General features: G+C 35.0%; 1 protein-coding gene across 2 annotated transcripts in view; it reads right to left on the minus strand.

Moving 5' to 3' along the window:
- Positions 1–21,441, minus strand: part of BRWD3 (bromodomain and WD repeat domain containing 3) — a 134,974-nt gene that overhangs the window by 69,339 nt on the left and 44,194 nt on the right. For both annotated transcript variants that reach the window (XM_062182882.1, XM_062182881.1), the window contains exons 7-12: positions 11,038–11,198; positions 9,516–9,737; positions 5,442–5,542; positions 4,907–4,977; positions 3,885–3,985; positions 837–877 (exon numbers count right to left, since the gene is read on the minus strand). In XM_062182882.1, coding sequence (XP_062038866.1) covers positions 837–877; positions 3,885–3,985; positions 4,907–4,977; positions 5,442–5,542; positions 9,516–9,737; positions 11,038–11,198 — 697 coding nt within the window. The remainder of the gene's footprint in view (positions 1–836; positions 878–3,884; positions 3,986–4,906; positions 4,978–5,441; positions 5,543–9,515; positions 9,738–11,037; positions 11,199–21,441) is intronic.

Here is a 21,441-nt window from a genome sequence, read left to right on the forward strand (position 1 = left end):
ACACAGATATCTATATATGATTTCTGAGTTAACACACATAAGGGATATGTATCATATGACTAGTAGAGATAATAAGTAGATGTTCAGAAGTCAAGATAGCTAAAAGCTAGAACACTCAGGAAACATTTCAGTTAGGGCATGAACCTTAAAAAGAAGTTAAGAATTAGATAAGAACAGAAAAGAGAAAGGGAGAGAGAAGAAAGGAAAATAGAGGGAAAATGAGAGGGGGGATGTAGGAAGAAAAGAAAGAGATTAGGAGAAGGTAGGGAATGGCATTTTCAGTTAGAAATGATATGAGGAAAAGTATAAGCAAAGGAATGATGAGATAATATACATAAGATGACAGGAACAAAATAGTAAATCAATTAGGCCAGATCTAAGGATTTATAAGGGAAATAACAGAGAAGAAAAGAATGTAGTTCAAAGTCAAGTTGTAGGGAACCCTGAATGCCAGGCTCTAGACTGCCAAAAAAAAAAAATCTGAATTCTATTCCATAGAGAGAGCAGGAAAACTAAAGATTTCTGAACAGAGCAATATTGATCTGGTAGAGACTGACGGGTCAAATAACAGAAACCTTGACTAAGGTGGGTAGTAACAGAAATGGAATGGAAAGAGCAAAATAAACCAAAAAGGAAAGCACTCAGAAAGAACTGAAAGACAACGGCTACTACTTAAGATTGAGTTGGAAAGGTAAGGATATCATCCAAGACAGACAATAGCTTTCAACCTACATGACTTGACAGTAAGATGTCCACAGTAGAGGTAGCTACTTCTGAGAAACTAGCAATAAAACATATCAAACATCTGTTTACCCACATATGTACTAAATAATTACCTGTCTCCATTGTTACAGAACTGAACAGCAACAACTTTATCCTAAGATATAAAACAATAGATTTTTGGTTAAAATGAACTTATTTATAAAATGGATAAAGTGTTCTTCCCCTGAAATTCACATATACAAGCATCATAGAGCAAATTTTTAACATAATTTTCTTTAAGAAAGAAACGGACGGAGACAAAGGGAAGGAGGGAGGAAATATTATATTCTCAGAACTGTATCTATGAAATATATTGAACCTGTTAAAAACTGAAAAAAATTAAAAAGAAATAAAAATAAAATTAAGAAGGAATAAAATGATTTTAATGAAAAAAAATGAAGCTTGAAAACAATGTATTAGCTAGGGAGGAATATTTACTGGAAGTAATTTGAAATAAACCAGACATAAATAATCCTGACTTACACACCATATCTCAAAAGAAACATAATTCTAGGGATCGGCACTGTGGTATAGAAGGTAAAGCCACTGCTTGCAGTGCTGGCATCCCATATGGGTGCCGGTTTGAATCCCGGCTGCTCCACATCTGATACAACTCTTTGCTAATATGCTTGAGAAAGCAGCAGAAGATGGCCCAAGTGCTTGGGCCCCTGCACCCATGTGGGAGACCTGGAAGAAGCTTCCTAGCTCCTGGCTTGGCCTGGCCCAGCTCTGACCACTGTAGCCATTTGGGGAGTAAACCAGCGGATGGAAGATCTCTGTCTCTTCCTTTCTCTCTCTCTCTTTCTCTTTCTCTCCCTCTCTCCCTCCTCTGCCTTTCAAATAAATCAATAAATCTTTTAAAAAATATAATTCTAAAGAGGTATTAGTCTGTTTTGTCCCTCATAATAAGACAGCATAGTAATTCTTGGCACTACCTTAAAATACTGTTTTGTAACAGTTGAATTAAATTTCCCACTTAATTTTTTGAAATTCAGAAAACAAATCAATCATATCCCATTTCCTATGTGGTTTATTTATCTTATAATGGATTCAGGTAATAGTCTAAAGGTATTATATTTTAGACACCACTGTTTAATCTTTATATATAATATTATGGCAAGGTTAAAGTATTTGTCAAAGTTTTCAACTTCCTTCACTTTATTCCTTGTTAATAAAGCTAAAGTCCACCCATTCAAATGTTGGACATGATTTCTCAAACTCACTAAATTAAATTCACTTTTAATGAGTAGCTAAAACTATTTTTATATTCAATTATTTTGTAAACTGTTTTCAAATATTTAGAGGTATCTTCAACTCATACTATTTAATGATTTCACTGTGATATTTATCTGATTCTGGATTCTGCCAGTTGCAGTAACTGATTTTATATGTTTTAAAAGAACATCTTATTTTTAGTCACTGACCGCCACCACTGATTAAAACAGGAAATTTTATTTTTCAGACTTTTCTTCTTAAATGTGTCCCTGCAAATAAAGCTCTACTAAACCAAGTTCTCTTCCTCTTTTCACACCTCAATTATTTCCCATTCAAGTGTTCCCTCTTTCTCAAAAAACCTGACTGCCCGTGTATATACACCCTACTTGGTTGGCAACTGTAAAGTTATCTCCTTGGCATGCTCTAGCAAAAATGGGAGTTCCTCCACATAAAGTCTCAGACTTAATTTTTAAATGCATTTTTCCTAAGTTTTTTTTTTCTTTCACAATCTAAACAACACTCCAGGATTTTAGTATCTAGGAGTTAAATAACAGCATGGTGAAAGCTTCAATGGTTCAGTAAGTTTTCAAAAGGAGACCCTTCAATTATATTTGCATACTAGGACAAAAAGCAAGAGACTGTTTCCAAAAGTTCCAGGAGATTTCTAACAGGAGTCTGTTTGCTTTACCACAAACGTCAGGAACACAACTGATTTGGTAACTTACAAAATATATTTTAAAAAATGATCTTTCAGGGAAATTTTGTTTATGTTATTGATGCAACCAATAGTATTTCAAATTAAGTATCAATAATAATAAGAACAGTAACATTAAGACTTGCAAAGCTCAGTGTTTTAAATTACTGACTATATAGCTTTACAATGAGGCACATAAAAGATATACAGTGAACAGAAACAGAATACCTGATATCCCACAGTAAGTAATTATTAAATGACATAAGAAAGAAAGAAAACATCCATGAAAGGTACAAAGGGATATAACCAAACAACAGTGCTCTCATTTTCCTGAAAAAGCCACAGGATACTAGGGACAGATCAAAAGGACAAGTGTCAGCCAACAATGGCTTTCACCCCAGACATAAACCTACTCCCTGTATATAAGATTGTTATTGATAACTAGGAGGAATTAGACTGCACAAGGCTTTACTGAATCAAACAATCATAGTAAGTTCAATAAGTTATATTCAGCAACAGAAACTTTGGGGGCCAGCACTGTAGCACAGTGGGTTAAGTTACCACCTGCAAAGCCATAAAGGCGCTGGTTCTTGTTCCAGCTGCTCGACTTTCATCCACCTCTCTGCTAATGTGCCTGGGAAAAACTGCAGAAGATGGCTCAAGTGCTTGGGCCCCTATCACTCACATGAGAGACCTTGAAGAAGCTCCTGGCCTTGCTCTGGCCCAGCCCTGGCTGTTGTGGATATCTGGGGAGCAAACGAGTGGATAGAAGCTCTCTCTCTCTCTCTCTGTAACGCTGTCTTTCAAATAAATAAATCTTTAAAAGAAAAAAACTGAGACACTTCTTCTCCAAGACATACTCAATATCTTTTTTTAGCTGTATAGATTTTAAGTGATGAGCAGTTCATATAACTAATAAAATACAGCAGGCTAAACACAGGATTTTCAAAAACTATTACTACAATGCACGTCTACGGATATATAAAATATCTATGTGTATATATACATATTCATTTTCCAATAATCAAAAAAATATATCTTAAAGATTTTAAATGCAGTAAATCCAGGATTTCACACTATTTTCATTAATAAAAAGACATCTTGCCATAAAATTTTTAGGACTAATCTGTATTAAAGTAGGGTACAGAAAAACATAAATAAAAACAACTTTCCAGGGGTATTAACATATTTAGGTTTCTCAGTTTGTTCTTACCGTATGTGATTCTAGTTCAGCAATTTTCTCAGGGATGTCAGAACCCAAATAATATATTCTAATCACATGGTCAGTGCTACCTGTTGTAATGAACATACCACCTGGAAGATTAAAACAAACAAGCATAGTACCATAGAACTTTAAAAAACCTGATTGCTTCATTAGTCATGCTAACCAATGAGTAAAAAGGCTTCAAAAAACACAAAGTTGTCTTCTCTTGAATATACACCAACATTTCAGAGAAAAAGAAGCAAAATTTAAGTAAAGAGAATATTTCGGATAGATATTATCTTTTACCTAACAAAATCCACCAAATATATGGTAAATACAGGCTTATGGACCATAAATATTAAAGGTCACAACCTTGAGGGATTCATCTCTTCATACTTTGTGTACAAAACAAAATTTCAGAATTACTTATCAGTTGATTTTTTCTCCTTACTACAATGGTGGTCAAAGAGTAAAAACTCAATGACTTCCGGGATGATAAAAAAGTTTAGAAACAAAGGGTGGTGATGCATACAAACCAATGTGAATATTATGCCACAGAACTAGATCCTTAAATATGGTTGAAATGGATAATATTTACCACAATAAAAAAAATAAGAAAAGAAAGGTTAACTAGTATAGGATTCTTAGCAGTAGAAAAGTCAATGTAAACACACACTGTAAAAGTGTCTTCTATATGCAACCAAAGCATATGTTTTCTGTAAAATCAAGACAGGACTTTTTGTTGAATTGGGGAAGGGAATGCTGTACATTTTTATTAGTGGGTTTCTGGGGTCAAGGAGATTTGTTTGTTTTTTATCAGGTAAAATCTACATTATATAAAAAATTAATTAGTGGGTAAAAAAATTCAACTGCTTTTACATGTTAATTAGAGCCCAAAAAGGTTCATCTATTATAACATGTGGTTCACATTTTGGGTACACTCCCATTAACACTCAGATATATGTCTTTCCTCATAAAAACTGGATCACTTAATATTTGGGGAACTCAAAACATTCAATTTTTACACATACCAGAGCTGAAAGATGAACAAGATATCTGAACTCCAGGTCTGGATCTCTCAGTAAATTTTACTGGGCGATCTCTAAAGAGAAAGGATGTTTTATTTTCCATCATGCTCATATAATAGACAAGAATCTTAGTACATTTCAGGATACTGGTAGGTTTATCATAAATACTATTGAGAAAACTAAAATGAAGTGGCCAGTAAGTACTATAGTCATAATTCAGATTAAAAAATCCTTTACTCCTTGAAATATAATTTATGGTAACAGTTTTATTGCTACAGCTTTATAAACATATTACTGTTACTACTACTAATATAATTAAAGTCTTAGCAAGATAAGATATGAAATTCCTTATAAAATTTTTGTAAAATTAGATAATCTTTTCAATATTGATTTCATAATAATTTTATTCTAGAATCTCTAACAACCAATTAAAATAGGTATGGAGACTATATTATACTTAAATATATGGCCTAATAAAGAATCAATGTAATAAAATGCTTGATTTTTTTCACAATTTCAAAACCACTTCTAAACTTACCTAAATTTCATTGTTTTTACATGCCACTGCCAGAAACAAATTGTTCCATCAGCACCAGTAGAAGTGAGGTATCTGGTTGTGCCTTTAGTTGATGGACAAAACTTAAACAAAAAAAATCTGATTCAAATACAAAGTTTTCATTTTCAAACTAACTTCAAACACAGCATGTTTTAAGATTATAATCACTTCAGTACATATAATTGAAATAAATTCACTTAAGAATTTCCATTTCAATGGATTAAATTTCCTAGATAAATATCCTATAAAAATTTAAGATATAAAAAACCTGAAGAAAAATAGTATTTAAATCTGGAATAAAATATTTCAGTCCTGTGGCCAGTATTGTGGCATAGAGGATAAAGGCTCCACCAGCAACTCCTGTATCCCATTTGGGCACCAGTTTGTGTCCCGGCTGCTCCACTTCCGACCCAGCATAAGATGGCCCAAGTATCTGGGCCCATGCTACCCATGTGGGAGACCTGGAAGAAGCTCCTGTCCTCGGCCAGGCCCAGCCCTGGACATTGCAGCCACCTGGGGAGTGAACCAGCAGATGCAAGATCTCTCTCTCTCTGTCTTTCTGTCTCTCTCTCTCTCTTTGTAACTGCCTTTCAACTAACTAAATATTTTTCAAAAAATTCATTCTTAAATAATTATTTTCAACTTATTTAACATTACTTAACATTTAAAATTAATGTTTTTAATCATGTTAATGAATAAGCTTACAAACTCATTACCAACAAAACCAATACAAATTTGTTAAATATACATTTATATAGCAACAACTGTATAGTTCACAGGCATAAGAATATCTGAGAAGAAATGATTAGGAAATAAAGTATTTGGTCTCTCATATTTTACTTTAAAGTTCAACTTTAATTAAGTGTGATATTGATGTTTTCCTTTTAAAGTGTAAGACAATTTAATTTGTCTTCATGGATAATGTAAAATAGGTCAAATCTTTGTTGATGTAATTTTGGAAGAAAAAGCATATACTTGAGTTGCTCATTTAAAGGCCCACCATTGCAGATAACATCATGGCCCTTTATCATGTAGGCTTTCCAGGCTCTGACTTTCAGCATTTTTAGTATTTTAAATGTCCTCAGAAGATAATAACAGAGAATCTAAGAGCTCCTGAGCTCCTGATGCCTGGACACAGGAAAAAGTTGAAAATCAAATGAGAATCCTTAGCATGCCCATGAGTTTTTAAAATGCCAAGTAGAGATAATAAACAATTTCATTGAGATAATGATTAAGGATCAAAATATATAGGATTGGAGCATATTTTGAACTCCAACACAAAATGATCATGTAAGTATTAGAGCTTATTTACTTCATTTTCTTGTTTGGATACACAGAACCTCAAAAGACTACAGAATTGAATTCAAACAAAAGTTATCAATTAACATTATAAATTAATAACTTAATATACAGTAAATAAATCTAGATTCAGCATGCCTATTTTTTTTTATTCTGAAATAAAAAAGCTCACATTAGAAAGCTTAATCACCAATCTATAGCAAAGTCTACAAATTTTGGTCTACACATCAAATCCAGCTTTCCATCTGATTCTATAAATGAAAATTTATTAGTACAGTCATTTTATACTATGGTTGTTTCTGTACTACAAGACCATAATTGAGGAGTTGTGACAGATTATATGGCTGGCAAAGAATAAGGTATTTTCTATTTGGCCTGTAAACTTGCCCATATCTTACCTATAATAATGAGAAAATTAACCATAAAATTGTGTATTTCATAAGTTCTATGAAGCACTGAAACCTTTATTATCCCTATTACATTAGATTTAATTCATCAATCATGAAAATCATATTAGGGATTGTTTTTTAAAAATGTGTATTCCTAATATTCAATTAATACATATCTGCTATAAAAAATTCAAGCAATATAGAAAACCAGAATGAAAGCAACTTATACCACTCAGAAATAACCAATATTAAGTTATAATTTTATTTCAAATTTGTCAAAAATGAGAAAATAAACTGGAAGGATAATAAACCACAATATTTGTAGAAATAGTCAGTGAATTGCATCTAAAATGCCAAAGAATTACCACTACTATGGACAAAAATGAAACTGAAAAGGAGAGATACAGAGTACTAGGGATAATTTATAATTTTAAATAGAGTGGTAAGGTTGTCACAAAAGGTCTCCCTGTGAAGGTGGTATTTGTACAAACCATTTAGAAAATGAGAGAGTAAATCATGGGAATATTCAGGGAAGATCATTCCTGAAACAATAAACAGTAAGACCAAAGGTAGCAGTATACCTAGAGTGTTAAAAAAAAAAAAAGCAGAATCCAATAGCTAAAGCAAAGTAAGAAAGAGAAACAAGCCTGAACAGATGTTGTCAAAGAGAGCAAGAGGCTGAGCATACAGCCTTATGAGTACTTTAAATATTGGAGGTTTAACTCTATGATTGGAAGCTATTCAGAGTTCTGAGTACCAGTTAGTTATGTGACTTAACTTTCATTTTAAAACCACTCTGGTTGCTATGCAGACACTAGACTAGGGCAGGGGTTAGGGAAAGGAAGAAGCAGGAAGATCAATTGGAAGTCTGTTTCAATAATCTAGGCCACAGATGATGGTGGCTTAAAAGAGGACAGTAATGATGAAGTCATGGTAATTTGTCAGATTCTGAATACATTTTGAAGGCAGATCGGATGGAAGGTTAGACATGGAGTATAAAAGACAAAAGCTAGGGATGACTACCCTGAGCAACAGGAGTCATGAAATTATAATTTGTTTAGCTGGGGAAAGCTTTGAAAGGAGCAGATCTCAGGAAGCAAAGATGAGTTCAATTTTGAGTGTGTGAAGTTTGAGATGCCTAGGACACATCCTTACATCCTTATGATGATGCCAAGTAAGCAGCTGAATAAACAAATCGAGAGAGAAAAAGAGAGGTCCAAGACGTGTTAATAAGGTTGAGAACTATCATTCTACAGATGATATGCAAAACACATGGCTTAATGAGATCATTAAAGGAAAGAGTGTGATAGAGAAGAAGTTCATAGATCTCTAGGGCATCTAAAAATATAAACAAAAGAAAAAACTTGATAAGTAAAACTATGAAAAGAACCAAACAATATCATAAACATTTTTCAGTACAATATTGTTATTATTTTGTTATTTGACAGTATCTTCAAATTCCAGAAATAATTAGTAAGATACAGTAGGAATGCAAGTTATAATTGCACAAAAACAAATCCATGAAATAATTTCAACTGATCAAAGTCTTGACATGAACTTTCTTAAATAAAATATTCATTGAACTCAATTATTAGTATATCCCCGTAGACAAGTGATATATTATTAAAATAACACCCACAAAATTGACCAACATATTAGTAAATACAAGAAACAAAGAGAAGTAAATGAGGGTAATTTACTCCTCCAATAGCTGTCTCCCCGACCACAGTATGCAGGTTTCAGGATTCCTCTGTTTTGTTCTCACAAATAAGAGGACAAAAGTTCAGCTTAGTTTTTTAAAATAAAAGGTCTTTGGGGGTATCCAAGATATTCACTACCAATATCTGATAAAAATATTTGAATAAAAATTTAAAAGATATACATGTTTTATGTCAAATATCGAATTGAAAAGAGAAATCACTAAGGCTAAGAATAGGAATTTCCTTAATGCTAAACCTCACACAAAGACACACACTAAATTTGATTGAAACCTCTTGCATTAAATATTAACAGAAAGTATGCCAATATTCAAGTCAGAACTTGTTTCTATCCTGATTAACAGGTACTAGAGTACTCTAAAGGCATTTAAAAGCTTTCTCCCTTCTTCACAAACACAAATGAATCTCTCACACTGAACCTGAAGAAATGTTTAAATCATCTTTTTTTACTTATTTCTAAAGAGAATAGATTTCAATGAAAATAGAGTTTAAAAAAAAAAAAAAAACTTGTTTGCAGGGTAGGAGCAAAGCTCCTGAGACAGCATGTTTCTGCAGCCATTCTTTGTGATATTATCCACACAATGAAACAAAAAAGGAGATAATCCTCACCTTTATTCTACACATTAATGATATGTTATCATTTTTCTTACCTGTATGGAAGTAATAGAAGCTGAATGTCCCTGAAGGACTGCAACTGGTGCACAAGTTCGAAGACACCATACTCTTACAACCTTATCACAGCTGCCTGCAGCAATGAGAGTGTTTTCATAGTTAACAGCCATGTCAGAAATTTCAGCGGAGTGCCCTCGAAGTGTAGCAAGAAGGCGTCCATCATCTGTAGCCCAAATTTTCACCAAACAGTCATCTGAACCCTATAATAACACAAAAGAACAAAAGACTTATAATGAAGAAAAAATTCACCAACTTTGCCACTCCCCCTAAAGCCAAAAAGACAAAGGAAATTTTTTTTACTAATAATCTAAGCTTTTCCCTTTTAATAATCTCTTTATATACAATATGGATTCAGTAGCAAATACAAATGATGTCCAAAAGATTGCACTGATAAGGCACTGTTCCAAACTGGCAATGGTACTCGTAAAGAACTCCTTAAAAACACTACTAATCCTGAGAACTCAAAATATATTAAACTCACCTTCAAGTGATTTGCTAATAAGCAATTATGCTATTTAGGCCTAACAGCCTCTTTTTTTCTTAATTGCTTCAATATTTTTTCTACAAATACTTAAAAATTTAACCTAAAGTCTACCTACATTTCTTTCTCAATAAAGATGAGGCTATTAACAATCTTTAGAGAAAATATTAATTGAACTTCCTACTGAGAATTTCAAAAGAGTTTTAAAAACAGTAAATATCATTCCACTTTAATGTGGTAAGTTATTTAATAATTACTTGTTTATTAAAAGACTGCATTCATTATCATCATAATCATCAACACCAAATACTTGGTGATTCATTTAGAGGCATGGAGTCATCAATGGAAGTCTGTAATGAACTCTAAGGAGTCATAACATCTCAAAGTACAACCACTTATTCTGTTGGCACATGTAAACATAAAAAGGGAATCATGCAATTACATATACTTCTAATGTAATTTTGTACTAAAACAATGAAATATTTTTTAGAAATATAAGTATGCTGTAATTTTGATCTCCAAAGCACATGATCTGGTTAATAAAAAATCAATTTCAAAAACAACCAGTACTAAAATCAAAGAAAGATACAGAAAATAACTATAATCTTTATTATTACCTGTGCAGTAAAAACATCTAATCATAACAGTGATATAATCATTAATTAAGCAAAACTGGCAGCGATTATGCTAAGTGACACATGGAAAATACATTTTAATAAATGTTTTCTAAAAACAGAATGAAAAGACATTGAGTATACTTGTTTCACATAAATTAACCACCTTTATAATATAAGGCCATCTGAAGTCTTAATTTTTCAAATTAAATTTCTCAAAAGAAATTAGGTACTACATTTAATCCATTTACTTATTTAAATGAGAAAAAATTTTCAATTTCCACTTAACTTTTCTTATATTCTTATGTCCAGAATGAATGAATTGCTTATAAAACATAATGCAAAACCATGAAATCTAGCTTTAATTGTAAATCTATAATGTGTTATCATAAATTTTAAACTCACTGTAAAAATTCTTCTCCCACTTCGGTCAAATGCTACACAGTATACAGATGACAAGTGCCCCAGAATTCTCTTATGCATCTTAATGTGCTGGTAAGCAGATGAAGGAAAAATATGGCTGAAGCGACTACATCCGGTTAATTGCCTGGCAGAGGTGATATTCACTGGAAAAAAATAAGAGATTGATTTTTTTAAACCTACAAATAAAACCTAATTCAAGAAACTAAATCAGGAATATTAAGATGGGACTAAACAGAGTACACACAACACAGCAATTCTACCCAGTGAGAAACCAAAATTTCCTTACAAAATGCATGATTTTATGAACTCACATCGACTATAACACTACGAATACCCTTCTGTTAAATCCCAAATGCCTGATATTCTGCTTTGGCATATTGCGATTTCTCAAGCACGTTACCAATTAGCCTTTATTGGTACATTATAGTCAAAGACACTGCCTCTTTAAATATATAGGTAAATATTTCTACAACATGAAGAAATTTTAGAGTAAAATTATATGTGGTTAATTAAAAACATCTTGAAAATTATACAGGGAATTTTACGAACTGCCGTCCTATCTGCTTGTACCTATCCATCCCATGTATAACTTCCTTTAAAATTTTAAGAGCAATACAAGAGACCTATGCAGTTAAAAGAGAAAGAACACTATGACTCGACCCAAGTCTTAAGTAGCAAACAATCTTTTCTAGGTTTGTTAATGGGTTCTCTTTTGTTTGGCTTCTGAATCTGGAGGTTTTTTCTCTAGTTACCAATAAATTTTTGAGGCTTCATCTCTTATGAAATTATTTTAATATTGTCTTTTTGCTTTGTTTTGTTTTGCAGTTTTCTTAGTTTCCTTAAAAACAGTCAGAATAAAGCATAAGTCTGCACAGCTCTCTTCCAAATACCATCTGGATTCTAATGGAGATCTTGATTCCCATGAACAGATTTATACCTCTACCCACTTGCCCTATGAAATTTTCCCTTGTATACTGAAACAGTTCACATTAAATCAAAACAGAATCTCTGTAAGTTCAATGTCACCTTGAAACAAGGTGACATTTCACTACACTACATTAATACAATATAAGTAATAATTTTATGTTTAAGCAAGGCAAGATTAAGGCAAGAACTGAAATTTAGCTAAATTAGTATAATTGGAACCATGCCCCCCCCCCCCCAAATGAAAGTTTTCAACATTTTGCAGGTAAAGGCTGATCTACTGGCCATTTTAAAATATGAAAATGGCAAAGGATGAATGATGAATAGCAAAATCAGAGAAGTTTTGAATGTAAATCATAAGACCACATAAGAGAACTGGATATTTATATAATACTATAAGATGCAGTACTCCAAAAATAATTATAGAAAATGCATAAGCATCAGTATCAAGTAAGAGATTTCTTTTTGACAGCAGTTGCATAACCCAAGCACTAAAATGTCCACAAATTTAAGATGGAAAGACTAGTCCTGCCAGCTGTGGGACTTTGGTAATTTTCCTTCTCTTGCCAAACATTTCTTATTGCTCTGAGTTCCTTGAAACAATCAACCACTACTTCTGCTTTCCTTTGCTTCATCTGTACAGTACAGTTAGATGGAGGAAAAGGTATGCTACTTTAAGGTAGAGTTTCTTAACCTAAACTACTGATACCTGGGATTGATGATTCTTAATCGTGGGGGACTCTCTGTCCACTTTAGGGTATTAAGCAACATCCTGGGCCTCTACCCTCTAGATGAGAGTAGCACCCCCAGAAATAAGTGGTAATAAGAAAAAAAAAGCACCTCAAGCACTGCCAAATACTCCTAGGAAAAAACTGCCCCTGGTTGAAAACTCACTGCTTGAGTATGTAAAAAATTTATCAACAATAGGAAGAAAACAAACAGAAAAGCAACTTTGAGAAAGGAACCAGAGGAGATAGAGTCAATTGATGAACTTGGAAAATCTTTCTATTTATTTTAGTCTTCAATTCCTTTCATCAATGTTTTAATAGTTATCTGTGCTCAGATCTTTTATCTCCTTGGTTAAATCTACCCCAAAGTAATCTATTTTTGATGTCACTGTAAATGGTATAATTTCTTAATTTATTTTTTGGATGATTTGTTGTTATGGTATCAGTTCTAACAGTATTTAGAGGAGTTTTGGGCTTTTTATACATAAGAACATGCCACCAGCAAACAGACACTTTCACTTTCACTTCTTTTTTATATAGAATTCTCTTGCTCAATTTCTCTGGCTATGACTTCTAGTGCTATTTTATAGAGAGCGGTGAAATTTGTCTTGTTTCTTATCTTACAGGAAACACTTTCACATTTTCAACATCGAGTATGATGTTAGCTATGGGCTTGTCATATATGTGTAGGGGAACTTTCCTTCTATACTTATTTTGTTGAATGCTTGTTTACCATAAATGGTAGATGCTTTTTCTGTATCTATTGAGATGTTTATGTCATTTTCCCCTTTCATTTTGTTAATATGTTGTATCACATTGCTTGATTCATGTATGCTGAATCATCCTTATTTCCCTGGAATAAATCCTACTTGATTATGATGAATGCGCTGTCAAAATCACTTTGCCAGTATTCTGTGGAGGATTTATACATCTGTGTACATCAGGGGCATTGGCATGTAGTTTTTTCTTTTAGTTTCCTTGTCTGGCTCTTACTATCAGGATAATGCTGGCTTGATAGAGAGCTTGAAAAAATTACCTCTTCTTTAATATTTGTAAGAATTTGAGAACAACTGGTATTAGTTCTTTAACTGGCAGGTATCAGCAGTGAAGCCATTAGGTTATGAGTTTTTGGGGAGATTTTTATTACTGATTCTATCTTCTTGTTATTGATGTGCTTGTATTATCTATTTCTTCCTCTTTCAGTCTTGGTAGGCTGCTTATTTCCATCCATTTCTTCTAGGTTATCCAATTTGTGTGCATATGGTTGTTCACAACACTCTCTTATGGTCTTCTGTATCTCATCAGTTGTGATATCTCCTTTTCTTCTACTACTAACTAGTAGTATAGTTAAAAACTTTGTCAATTTCATTTAATTTTCCAAAAACCCAACTTTTAGATCCATTCTATTGTAATTCTACTCTATATTTTATTTCTTCTGTGATCTTCGTTATTTTCTTCCTTCTGCTAACATTGGGCTTACTTTGTCCTAGAGGTGGCTTAACTTCCTTCTGAGGGAAGAATCTGATGTATCTCCCAAGTTTTTTATGTTTTCATTCTCATTTGTGTTATGATATGCATAGGATCAAAACTGTTTTGAATGTCAGTTGTGTTCAGATTTTGGAATACTTGCATATGCATAATGAGACACCCTGGGGATGGAGCCAAAGTATAAAGACAACATTTATGTCTGATATACACCTTATAAACTTGAGAGTCCAGTGTTGTGGTGCAGCAGGTTAAGCTGCCACCTGTGACACTGGCATCCCATATGAGCACCGGTTTGAGTCCTGGCTGCTCCACTTCCAATCCAGCTTCCTGCTAATGTACCTGGGAAAGCAGCAGAAAATGGCCCAAAGTGCTTGGGCCCCTATCACCTATGAGGGAAACTTAGATGGAGTTCCATGATCCTGGCTTCATTCAGTATGGCCCAGCCTCAGCTATTGCAGCTGTTGGGAAGTAAACCTGTGAATGGAAGATCTGTCTCTCCCTCTCTCTGTAACTATGCCTTTCAAATAAATAATAAATCTTTTTAAACAAACATAACTTGAATATAATTTCATATAATATTTTAATGTACATGTTTTTTGACTATAAATCATCACATAAGGTCAAATGTGGAATTTTCCACTTGAGACATCATGTTGGAACTCAGAAATTTTATATTTTTGATTTTATATTTTTGGACAAAGGACACTCAACTTGTATTGAGTTCCACATTCATGTCATCATGGTCGATAAAAATATTCAATATGATTTCAATCTTTTAAAATTTGTTGGAGCTGGCACTGTGGTACAATGGGTTAAAGCCCTGGACTGAAGCACCGGCATCCCATATGGGTGCCCGTTCTAGTCCCAGCTGCTCCTCTTCCCATCCAGCTCTCTGCTATAGCCTGGGATAGCAGTAGAAGATGGCCCAAGTCCTTGGGCCCCTGCACCCACGTGGGAGACCCGGAAGAAGCTCTTGGTTCCTGGCTTCGGATCAGAGCAGTTCCGGCCATTGTAGTCATCTGGGGAGTGAACCAGTGAATGGAAGAACCCTTTCTCTGTCTCTATCTCTCTCTGTAAGTCTGTCTTTCAAATAAATAAAATAAATCTTTAAAAAAATTTGTTAAGACTTGTTTTGTGGCCTAACAATGATCAATCCTGAAAAATTTTCCATGTACACTTGAAAAGAGCATATATTCTGCTGCTGTTCAAGAGAATGTTCTGTAATATCTATTAAGTCCAACTGTTCTAAAGTGTGGTTCAAATCTGTTTCCTTATTTATTTTCAATCTAGGTTATTTGTCCAGTGTTGAAAAGGGGATATTGAAGGCTCCTGCTATTACTGTATTATAGCCTCTCTCCTCTCAAATGTAATATTTGCTTTCTATATTTAGGTGCTCTAAAGTTTAAGTTGTTACAGTTTAAGTAGTTACAGTTGTCATATTTTCTTGATGAATTTATTTCTTGATGAATGCATCATTATATGATGACTATTTTTACAGTTCTTCACTTCCAGTCTATTTTGTCCAATATAAGTAACTGACCCTGCTCTCTTGGTTTCCATTTGCATTGAATATCTTTTTCTATTCCTTCAGTTTCAGTCTATGTACATCCTTGAAGATGAAGTGAATCACATTTAGGCAATATATAGTTGGGTCATTTTTGTAATCTATTCAGCCAATTTATAAAATGTCAATACTACCCAAAGCAATCTACAGATTCAATGCAATCCATAACAGAATTCCAATGACTCTTTCACAGAACGAGGAAAAAAATCTCAAAATTCATACAAACCACAAAATACCATGAATATACAAAGCAATCTTGAGCAAAAAGAACAAATCTGGAGGTAACACAGTCCTTTATTTCAAAATGTATTATTAAAGCCAATTCAATCAAAACAGAATAGTAGGAGCCAGCGCTGTGGTGTAGTGGGTAAAGCCACCGCCTGTGGCGCTAGCATCCCATATATGTGCTGATTTAAGCCCCAGCTGCTCCTCTTCTGATCCAGCTCTCTGTTATTGCCTGGGAAAGCAGGCCATTTGGGGAGTGAATCCCCAGGTGAAAGATCTCTCAGTCTCTCCCTCTCTCTAACTATACCTCTAAAATAGTTTTTTTAAAAAAATGTTAAAATATATGTGAAACTGACTCACTATAAGAATCCCATCAAGAACCAATTGATGAGTGGATAAAGAAAATGAACAGAGGTCAGCACCGTGGCATAGCAGGTAAAGCTGCCATCTGTGACATGAGTATCCCATATAGGTGCCAGTTTGAGTCCCAGGTGCTCCACTTCCGATCTAGCTCCATGCTAATGCACCTGGGAAAGCAGTAGAAGATGGCCCAAGTACTTTGGCTCCTGCACCCAAATGGGAGACCCAGAAGAAGCTCCTGGCTCCTGATTTCGGATCTACCCAGCTCTGGTCATTGCAGCCTTTTGGGGAGTGAATCAGAGGATGTAGATCTTTCTTTCTGTCTCTGCTTCTCAAAATATTTTTTAAAAAAGAAAATGAACACTTAAGTCACAGTATAAATATAAACAACAGGGACTGGCTTTGGCAGAGTGGTTAAGATGATACTTGGAATGCTCTATATCCCATTATCAGAGTGCCTGGGTTTAAGTCTCCACTCTGCTTCTGTTCCAGCTTCCTGACAATGTACACCCTAGGAGGCAACAGGTGATGGCTCAAGTAGTTGGATCCCTGCCACCCACATGGCAGACCCAAACTGAACTCCTAGCTCTTGGCTCCAGCCTGATCCAACCCCAGTTGTTGTGGCCATTTGAGGAATGAACAACCAGAGGATGGAATATCTGCTTCTGTCTCTATGTATCTGTCGGTCTGTCTCTATGTCCCTCTGCCTTAAATAAAGCCTTAAAATATATAAATATTTTAAAATATAAATAAATATATAATGAATAATAACCTAAGTCACAGCAAATGTTCAATGTTTTTGATGAGTATCAAAGGAATTCAAATGAAAATAATGAGGAGTAATTTTACTAGTTCTGAAATCTAACATTAGCAATTACTATTTGAAATTACTGTGCTCCAGAATTTATAAAAGTGCTATAAAATGACATAATCCATTTGGAAAAAAAATGGAAATATATATTTCAAGTCATGAAAATACGCATTATCAACCCCAGTGAATCTATTATAGACATAATTGATTAGCAAAAAGACCTGTATGTACAAAAATATTTAGTAGAGTGTTATTTAGAATTCCAATGAATAGGAGCCGGCGCCATGGCTCAACAGGCTAATCCTCCGCCTTGCAGCGCCGGCACACCGGGTTCTAGTCCCGGTCGGGGCACCGATCCTGTCCCGGTTGCCCCTCTTCCAGGCCAGCTCTCTGCTGTGGCCAGGGAGTGCAGTGGAGGATGGCCCAAGTGTTTGGGCTCTGCACCCCATGGGAGACCAGGAGAAGCACCTGGCTCCTGCCATCGGAACAGCGCGGTGCGCCGGCCGCAGCGCGCTACCGCGGCGGCCATTAGAGGGTGAACCACGGCAAAGGAAGACCTTTCTCTCTGTCTCTCTCTCTCACTGTCCACTCTGCCTGTCAAAAATAAAAAAAAAAAAAAGAATTCCAATGAATTAAAAATAACCTATAAGTCTAGAGTCAGAGGAATGGTTAATTTAATTATAGAATTCCAATGAATTGTCATATAGGAATAGTAAATAAAACATGAAAACATGAATGTGAAAAATAATTAGGACCAAGGCAAAAACTAAAATTATAGGTGCATTATAATCTAAATTATACAAAAGTATGCATATATATGGATAAAGACAAGAAAAAAGAAATAAAACTAAGTACTTTCTATTAAAGACATAGGCAGATTTTTCAAATTTCACTTAATGTTCTTAACAATACAGTTCTATTTTAATATGTTTTCCATTATATTCTTCCTAGTAATCACTTAACAATCATTTTAAAAAACTATTATAAGGTATATTATACATCATCAAATGCTCCTTTTCCTAGCTTAGGCACTTTTTTTGTCTGTTCAACCAACACCTGAGACAATATGTACTCAATTTGCTCAGTAATTTGGTCAAATAAACAGGCCTTTAATTCTACACATTAATAAAGAATTCTGTCAACACACTTCCTTTGCACATATTCTGCATTTAGGCATTATCTTTCAGCATTGATAATTTTTGCTTTACTTATATCTACAGAGTAGTAGCAATATTTTCCCAAAATATTAATGGCTAATAACTGACTACAAATATATAATACGGATGGAGTTCCAGGCTCCTGGCTTGGGACTGGTCCAGTCCCAGCAATTATAGCCATTTGAGAAGTAAACCAGTGGATGAAAGATCTCTCTCTCTCATCACTCAGCCTTTCAGATTAACAAATATTTAGGGGCCGGCACTGTGGAGCAGCGGGTTAACGCCCTGGCCTGAGACGCTGGCATACCATGTGGGCTCCACTTCCCATCCAGCTCTCTGCTGTGGCCTGGGAAAGCAGTAGAAGATGGCCCAAGTCCTTGGACCCCTGCACCCACATGGGAGACCCGGAAGAAGCTCCTAGCTCCTGGCTGATAGGCACAGTTCTGGCTGTTGTGGCCAACTGGGGAGTGAACCATCAGATAGAAGACCTCTCTCTCTCTCCCTGCCTCTCCTCTCTTTGTGTAACTCTGACTTTGAAGTAAAATAAATAAATCTTTTAAAAAATAAGTAAATTTTACTTTGAAGTAAAATAAATAAATCTTAAAAAAAAAAAGACATAAACCATGCTAGCTATTAAAAAATCCTTAGTTCTCTCCCCTCTTAAAAAAAAAAAAACAAATATTTTAAAAAAGAGAGAGAGAGAGCAACCGATCAAGATAATTTAAGTCAGAAAAAATAATGTCTGCTTCTCTACTCACTATTGTTAAGGATTTGGGAACCTTTGAACAATAGGGCACTATAGTTATAACTCCTTTCTATTTGGGCAGCTAAGGTAGTTATGGACAGGTTGCAATCATCCTATAGAGCATTTTCTCTTGAATAGTGATATGAACATGCCAACTTAGTGTTAAAATATTTAAATCACTTACTTTCCTTTTGAAAGGAACATTCCTTATATTTAGCAATGTTGAAAAATTCAACTAGTAGTTAGTCAAATTTAGATATGTACACAATGTATTTACATAAATAATGTTCCACTTAGAATCCATTATGTCTCCTAAATATTTTTATTTAAAATTTTATAGGGTAAGCTTCTAAATCATTTTGTAACAAAAGACAGAATAAAACAGACACATACACCAATGCAACAGAATAGATCCCAGAGATTAATCCACATATCTACCCAACTGTTCTTCAACAAAAGCATCAAAAACATGCAATGGAGAAAGGACAGTCTCTTCAATAATGGTGCTGGGGAAAACTAGATAAGCACATGGCTAAGATTAAAGATTGATTCTTATTTCTCATCCCATACAAAAATCAACTCAAACTAAATCAAATATCTGAATGTAAAACCCAAAATTAGGAGAAACTACTAAACGAAAACATAGGAGAAACATTAGAAATAAGTATGGACAACAACTTTTTGGATAACACTCCAAAAGAATGGACAAAAAGAGCACAACCATTTGGTGCAATGTTTTCACTTGAGACACCTACACCCCAGATCAGCGTGCCTGGTTCCAGGTCCCACTATTTGCAATTCTGATCCAGCTTCCCACTAATGCACACCGTGGGAAGGCAGCAGATGATGGCTCAAATACCTGAGTCCCTCCCACACATGTGAATGACCCAGACTGAGTTCCTAGTCCCTGGCTTTAGCATTTGGAGAGTGAACCAGTAGATGGACTCTCTCTCTCTGTTTTTCTCTATCCCTATTTCTCTTTCCCACCTTCCTTTCCTTTAAAATAAAATGAAAATAATTTTTTAAACTCAAAAACTGACAAATGGGATTAGACCAAACTAGAAATTTTCTGCACAACAAAGGAAATAATCAACGGAGTGAAGAAACAAGCAACAGAACAGGAGATAACATTTGCAAACCATTCTTCTAACAAAAGACTAAAATCCTGAACATACAAGGAACTCAAAAAATTCAACAAAACAATCCACTTAAAAAGTGAGCAATGATGGGGGCGACTTGGTGGCATAAGGGTTAAGCCGCCCCCTGCAGTGCAGGCATTCCCATATGGACAGCTGTTTCACTTCTTTTTTTTAATACTTTATTTAAGTTATACAAGTTTCATGTATTTCATATATACAGATTTATATATTTATTAAAGATTTATTTATTTATTTGAAAGTCAGAGTTACAGACAGGCAGAGGCTGAGAGAGAGAGAAGATTTCTATCAGCTGGTTTACTCCCCAAATGGCCGTACAGCCAGAACTGGGCCTATTGGAAACCAGGAGCCAGGAGCTTCTTCCAAGTCTTCCACGCAGCTGCAGAGATCCAAAGACTTGGGCCATCTTCTACTGCTTTCCCAGGCCATAGCAGAGAGCGGAATCGGAAGTGGAGCAGCCAGGACTCGAACCTGCGCCCATATGGGATGCTGGCACTGAAGGCCGCGGCTTTATCCACTAAGCCCCAGCTGTTCCACTTCTGATACAGAAGATGGCCCAAGTCCTTGGGTCCCTGCACTCTTGTTGAAGACCTAGAAGAAGCTCCTGGCTCAGGCTACCTGGGGAGTGAACCAGCAGATAGAAGATCTCTCTGTCTCTCACTCTCCCAATAACTCTTTCAAATAAACAAATAAATCTTAAAAAAAAAAAAAGAAAGAAAGAGGCAATGGATGTGAATAGAAATTTCTTTAAAGAAATGCAAACAGCCAAAACCTACATGATAAAAGGCTCAACACCACCATCCTTCAGAAAAACTCAGAACAAAACAATGAGGTATCCCTCCAACCTGGCCTTTTTATCTTTCCACTTAAGTAGCTGCTTTCTTGCCCTGCCTATCCTGCAGGGCATCCCAAAATCTCACTCAGAAGAAATAAACACAAGGGGCGGGCCCTGTGGCAAAGTAGGTTAAGCCTCTGCTCCTGGTGCCGGCATCTTATATGGGCCCAGAGTAGGCTGCTCCACTTCTGATACAGCTCCCCCTGCTAATGGCCTGGGAAAGCAGTGAAGATGGCCCAAGCGCTTAGGCTCCTGCACCCACGTGGGAGACCCTGGAAGAAGCTCTTGGCTTGTGGCCATTTGGGGAGTGAAACAGTGGATGGAAGACCTCACTTTCTGTCTTTCCCTCTCTGTCTGTAACTCTGCCTCTCAAATAAGTAAATATTTTTTAA

This window comes from Lepus europaeus, chromosome X (assembly GCF_033115175.1).
Source record: "Lepus europaeus isolate LE1 chromosome X, mLepTim1.pri, whole genome shotgun sequence".
In the NCBI taxonomy this organism is placed as follows: domain Eukaryota; kingdom Metazoa; phylum Chordata; class Mammalia; order Lagomorpha; family Leporidae; genus Lepus; species Lepus europaeus.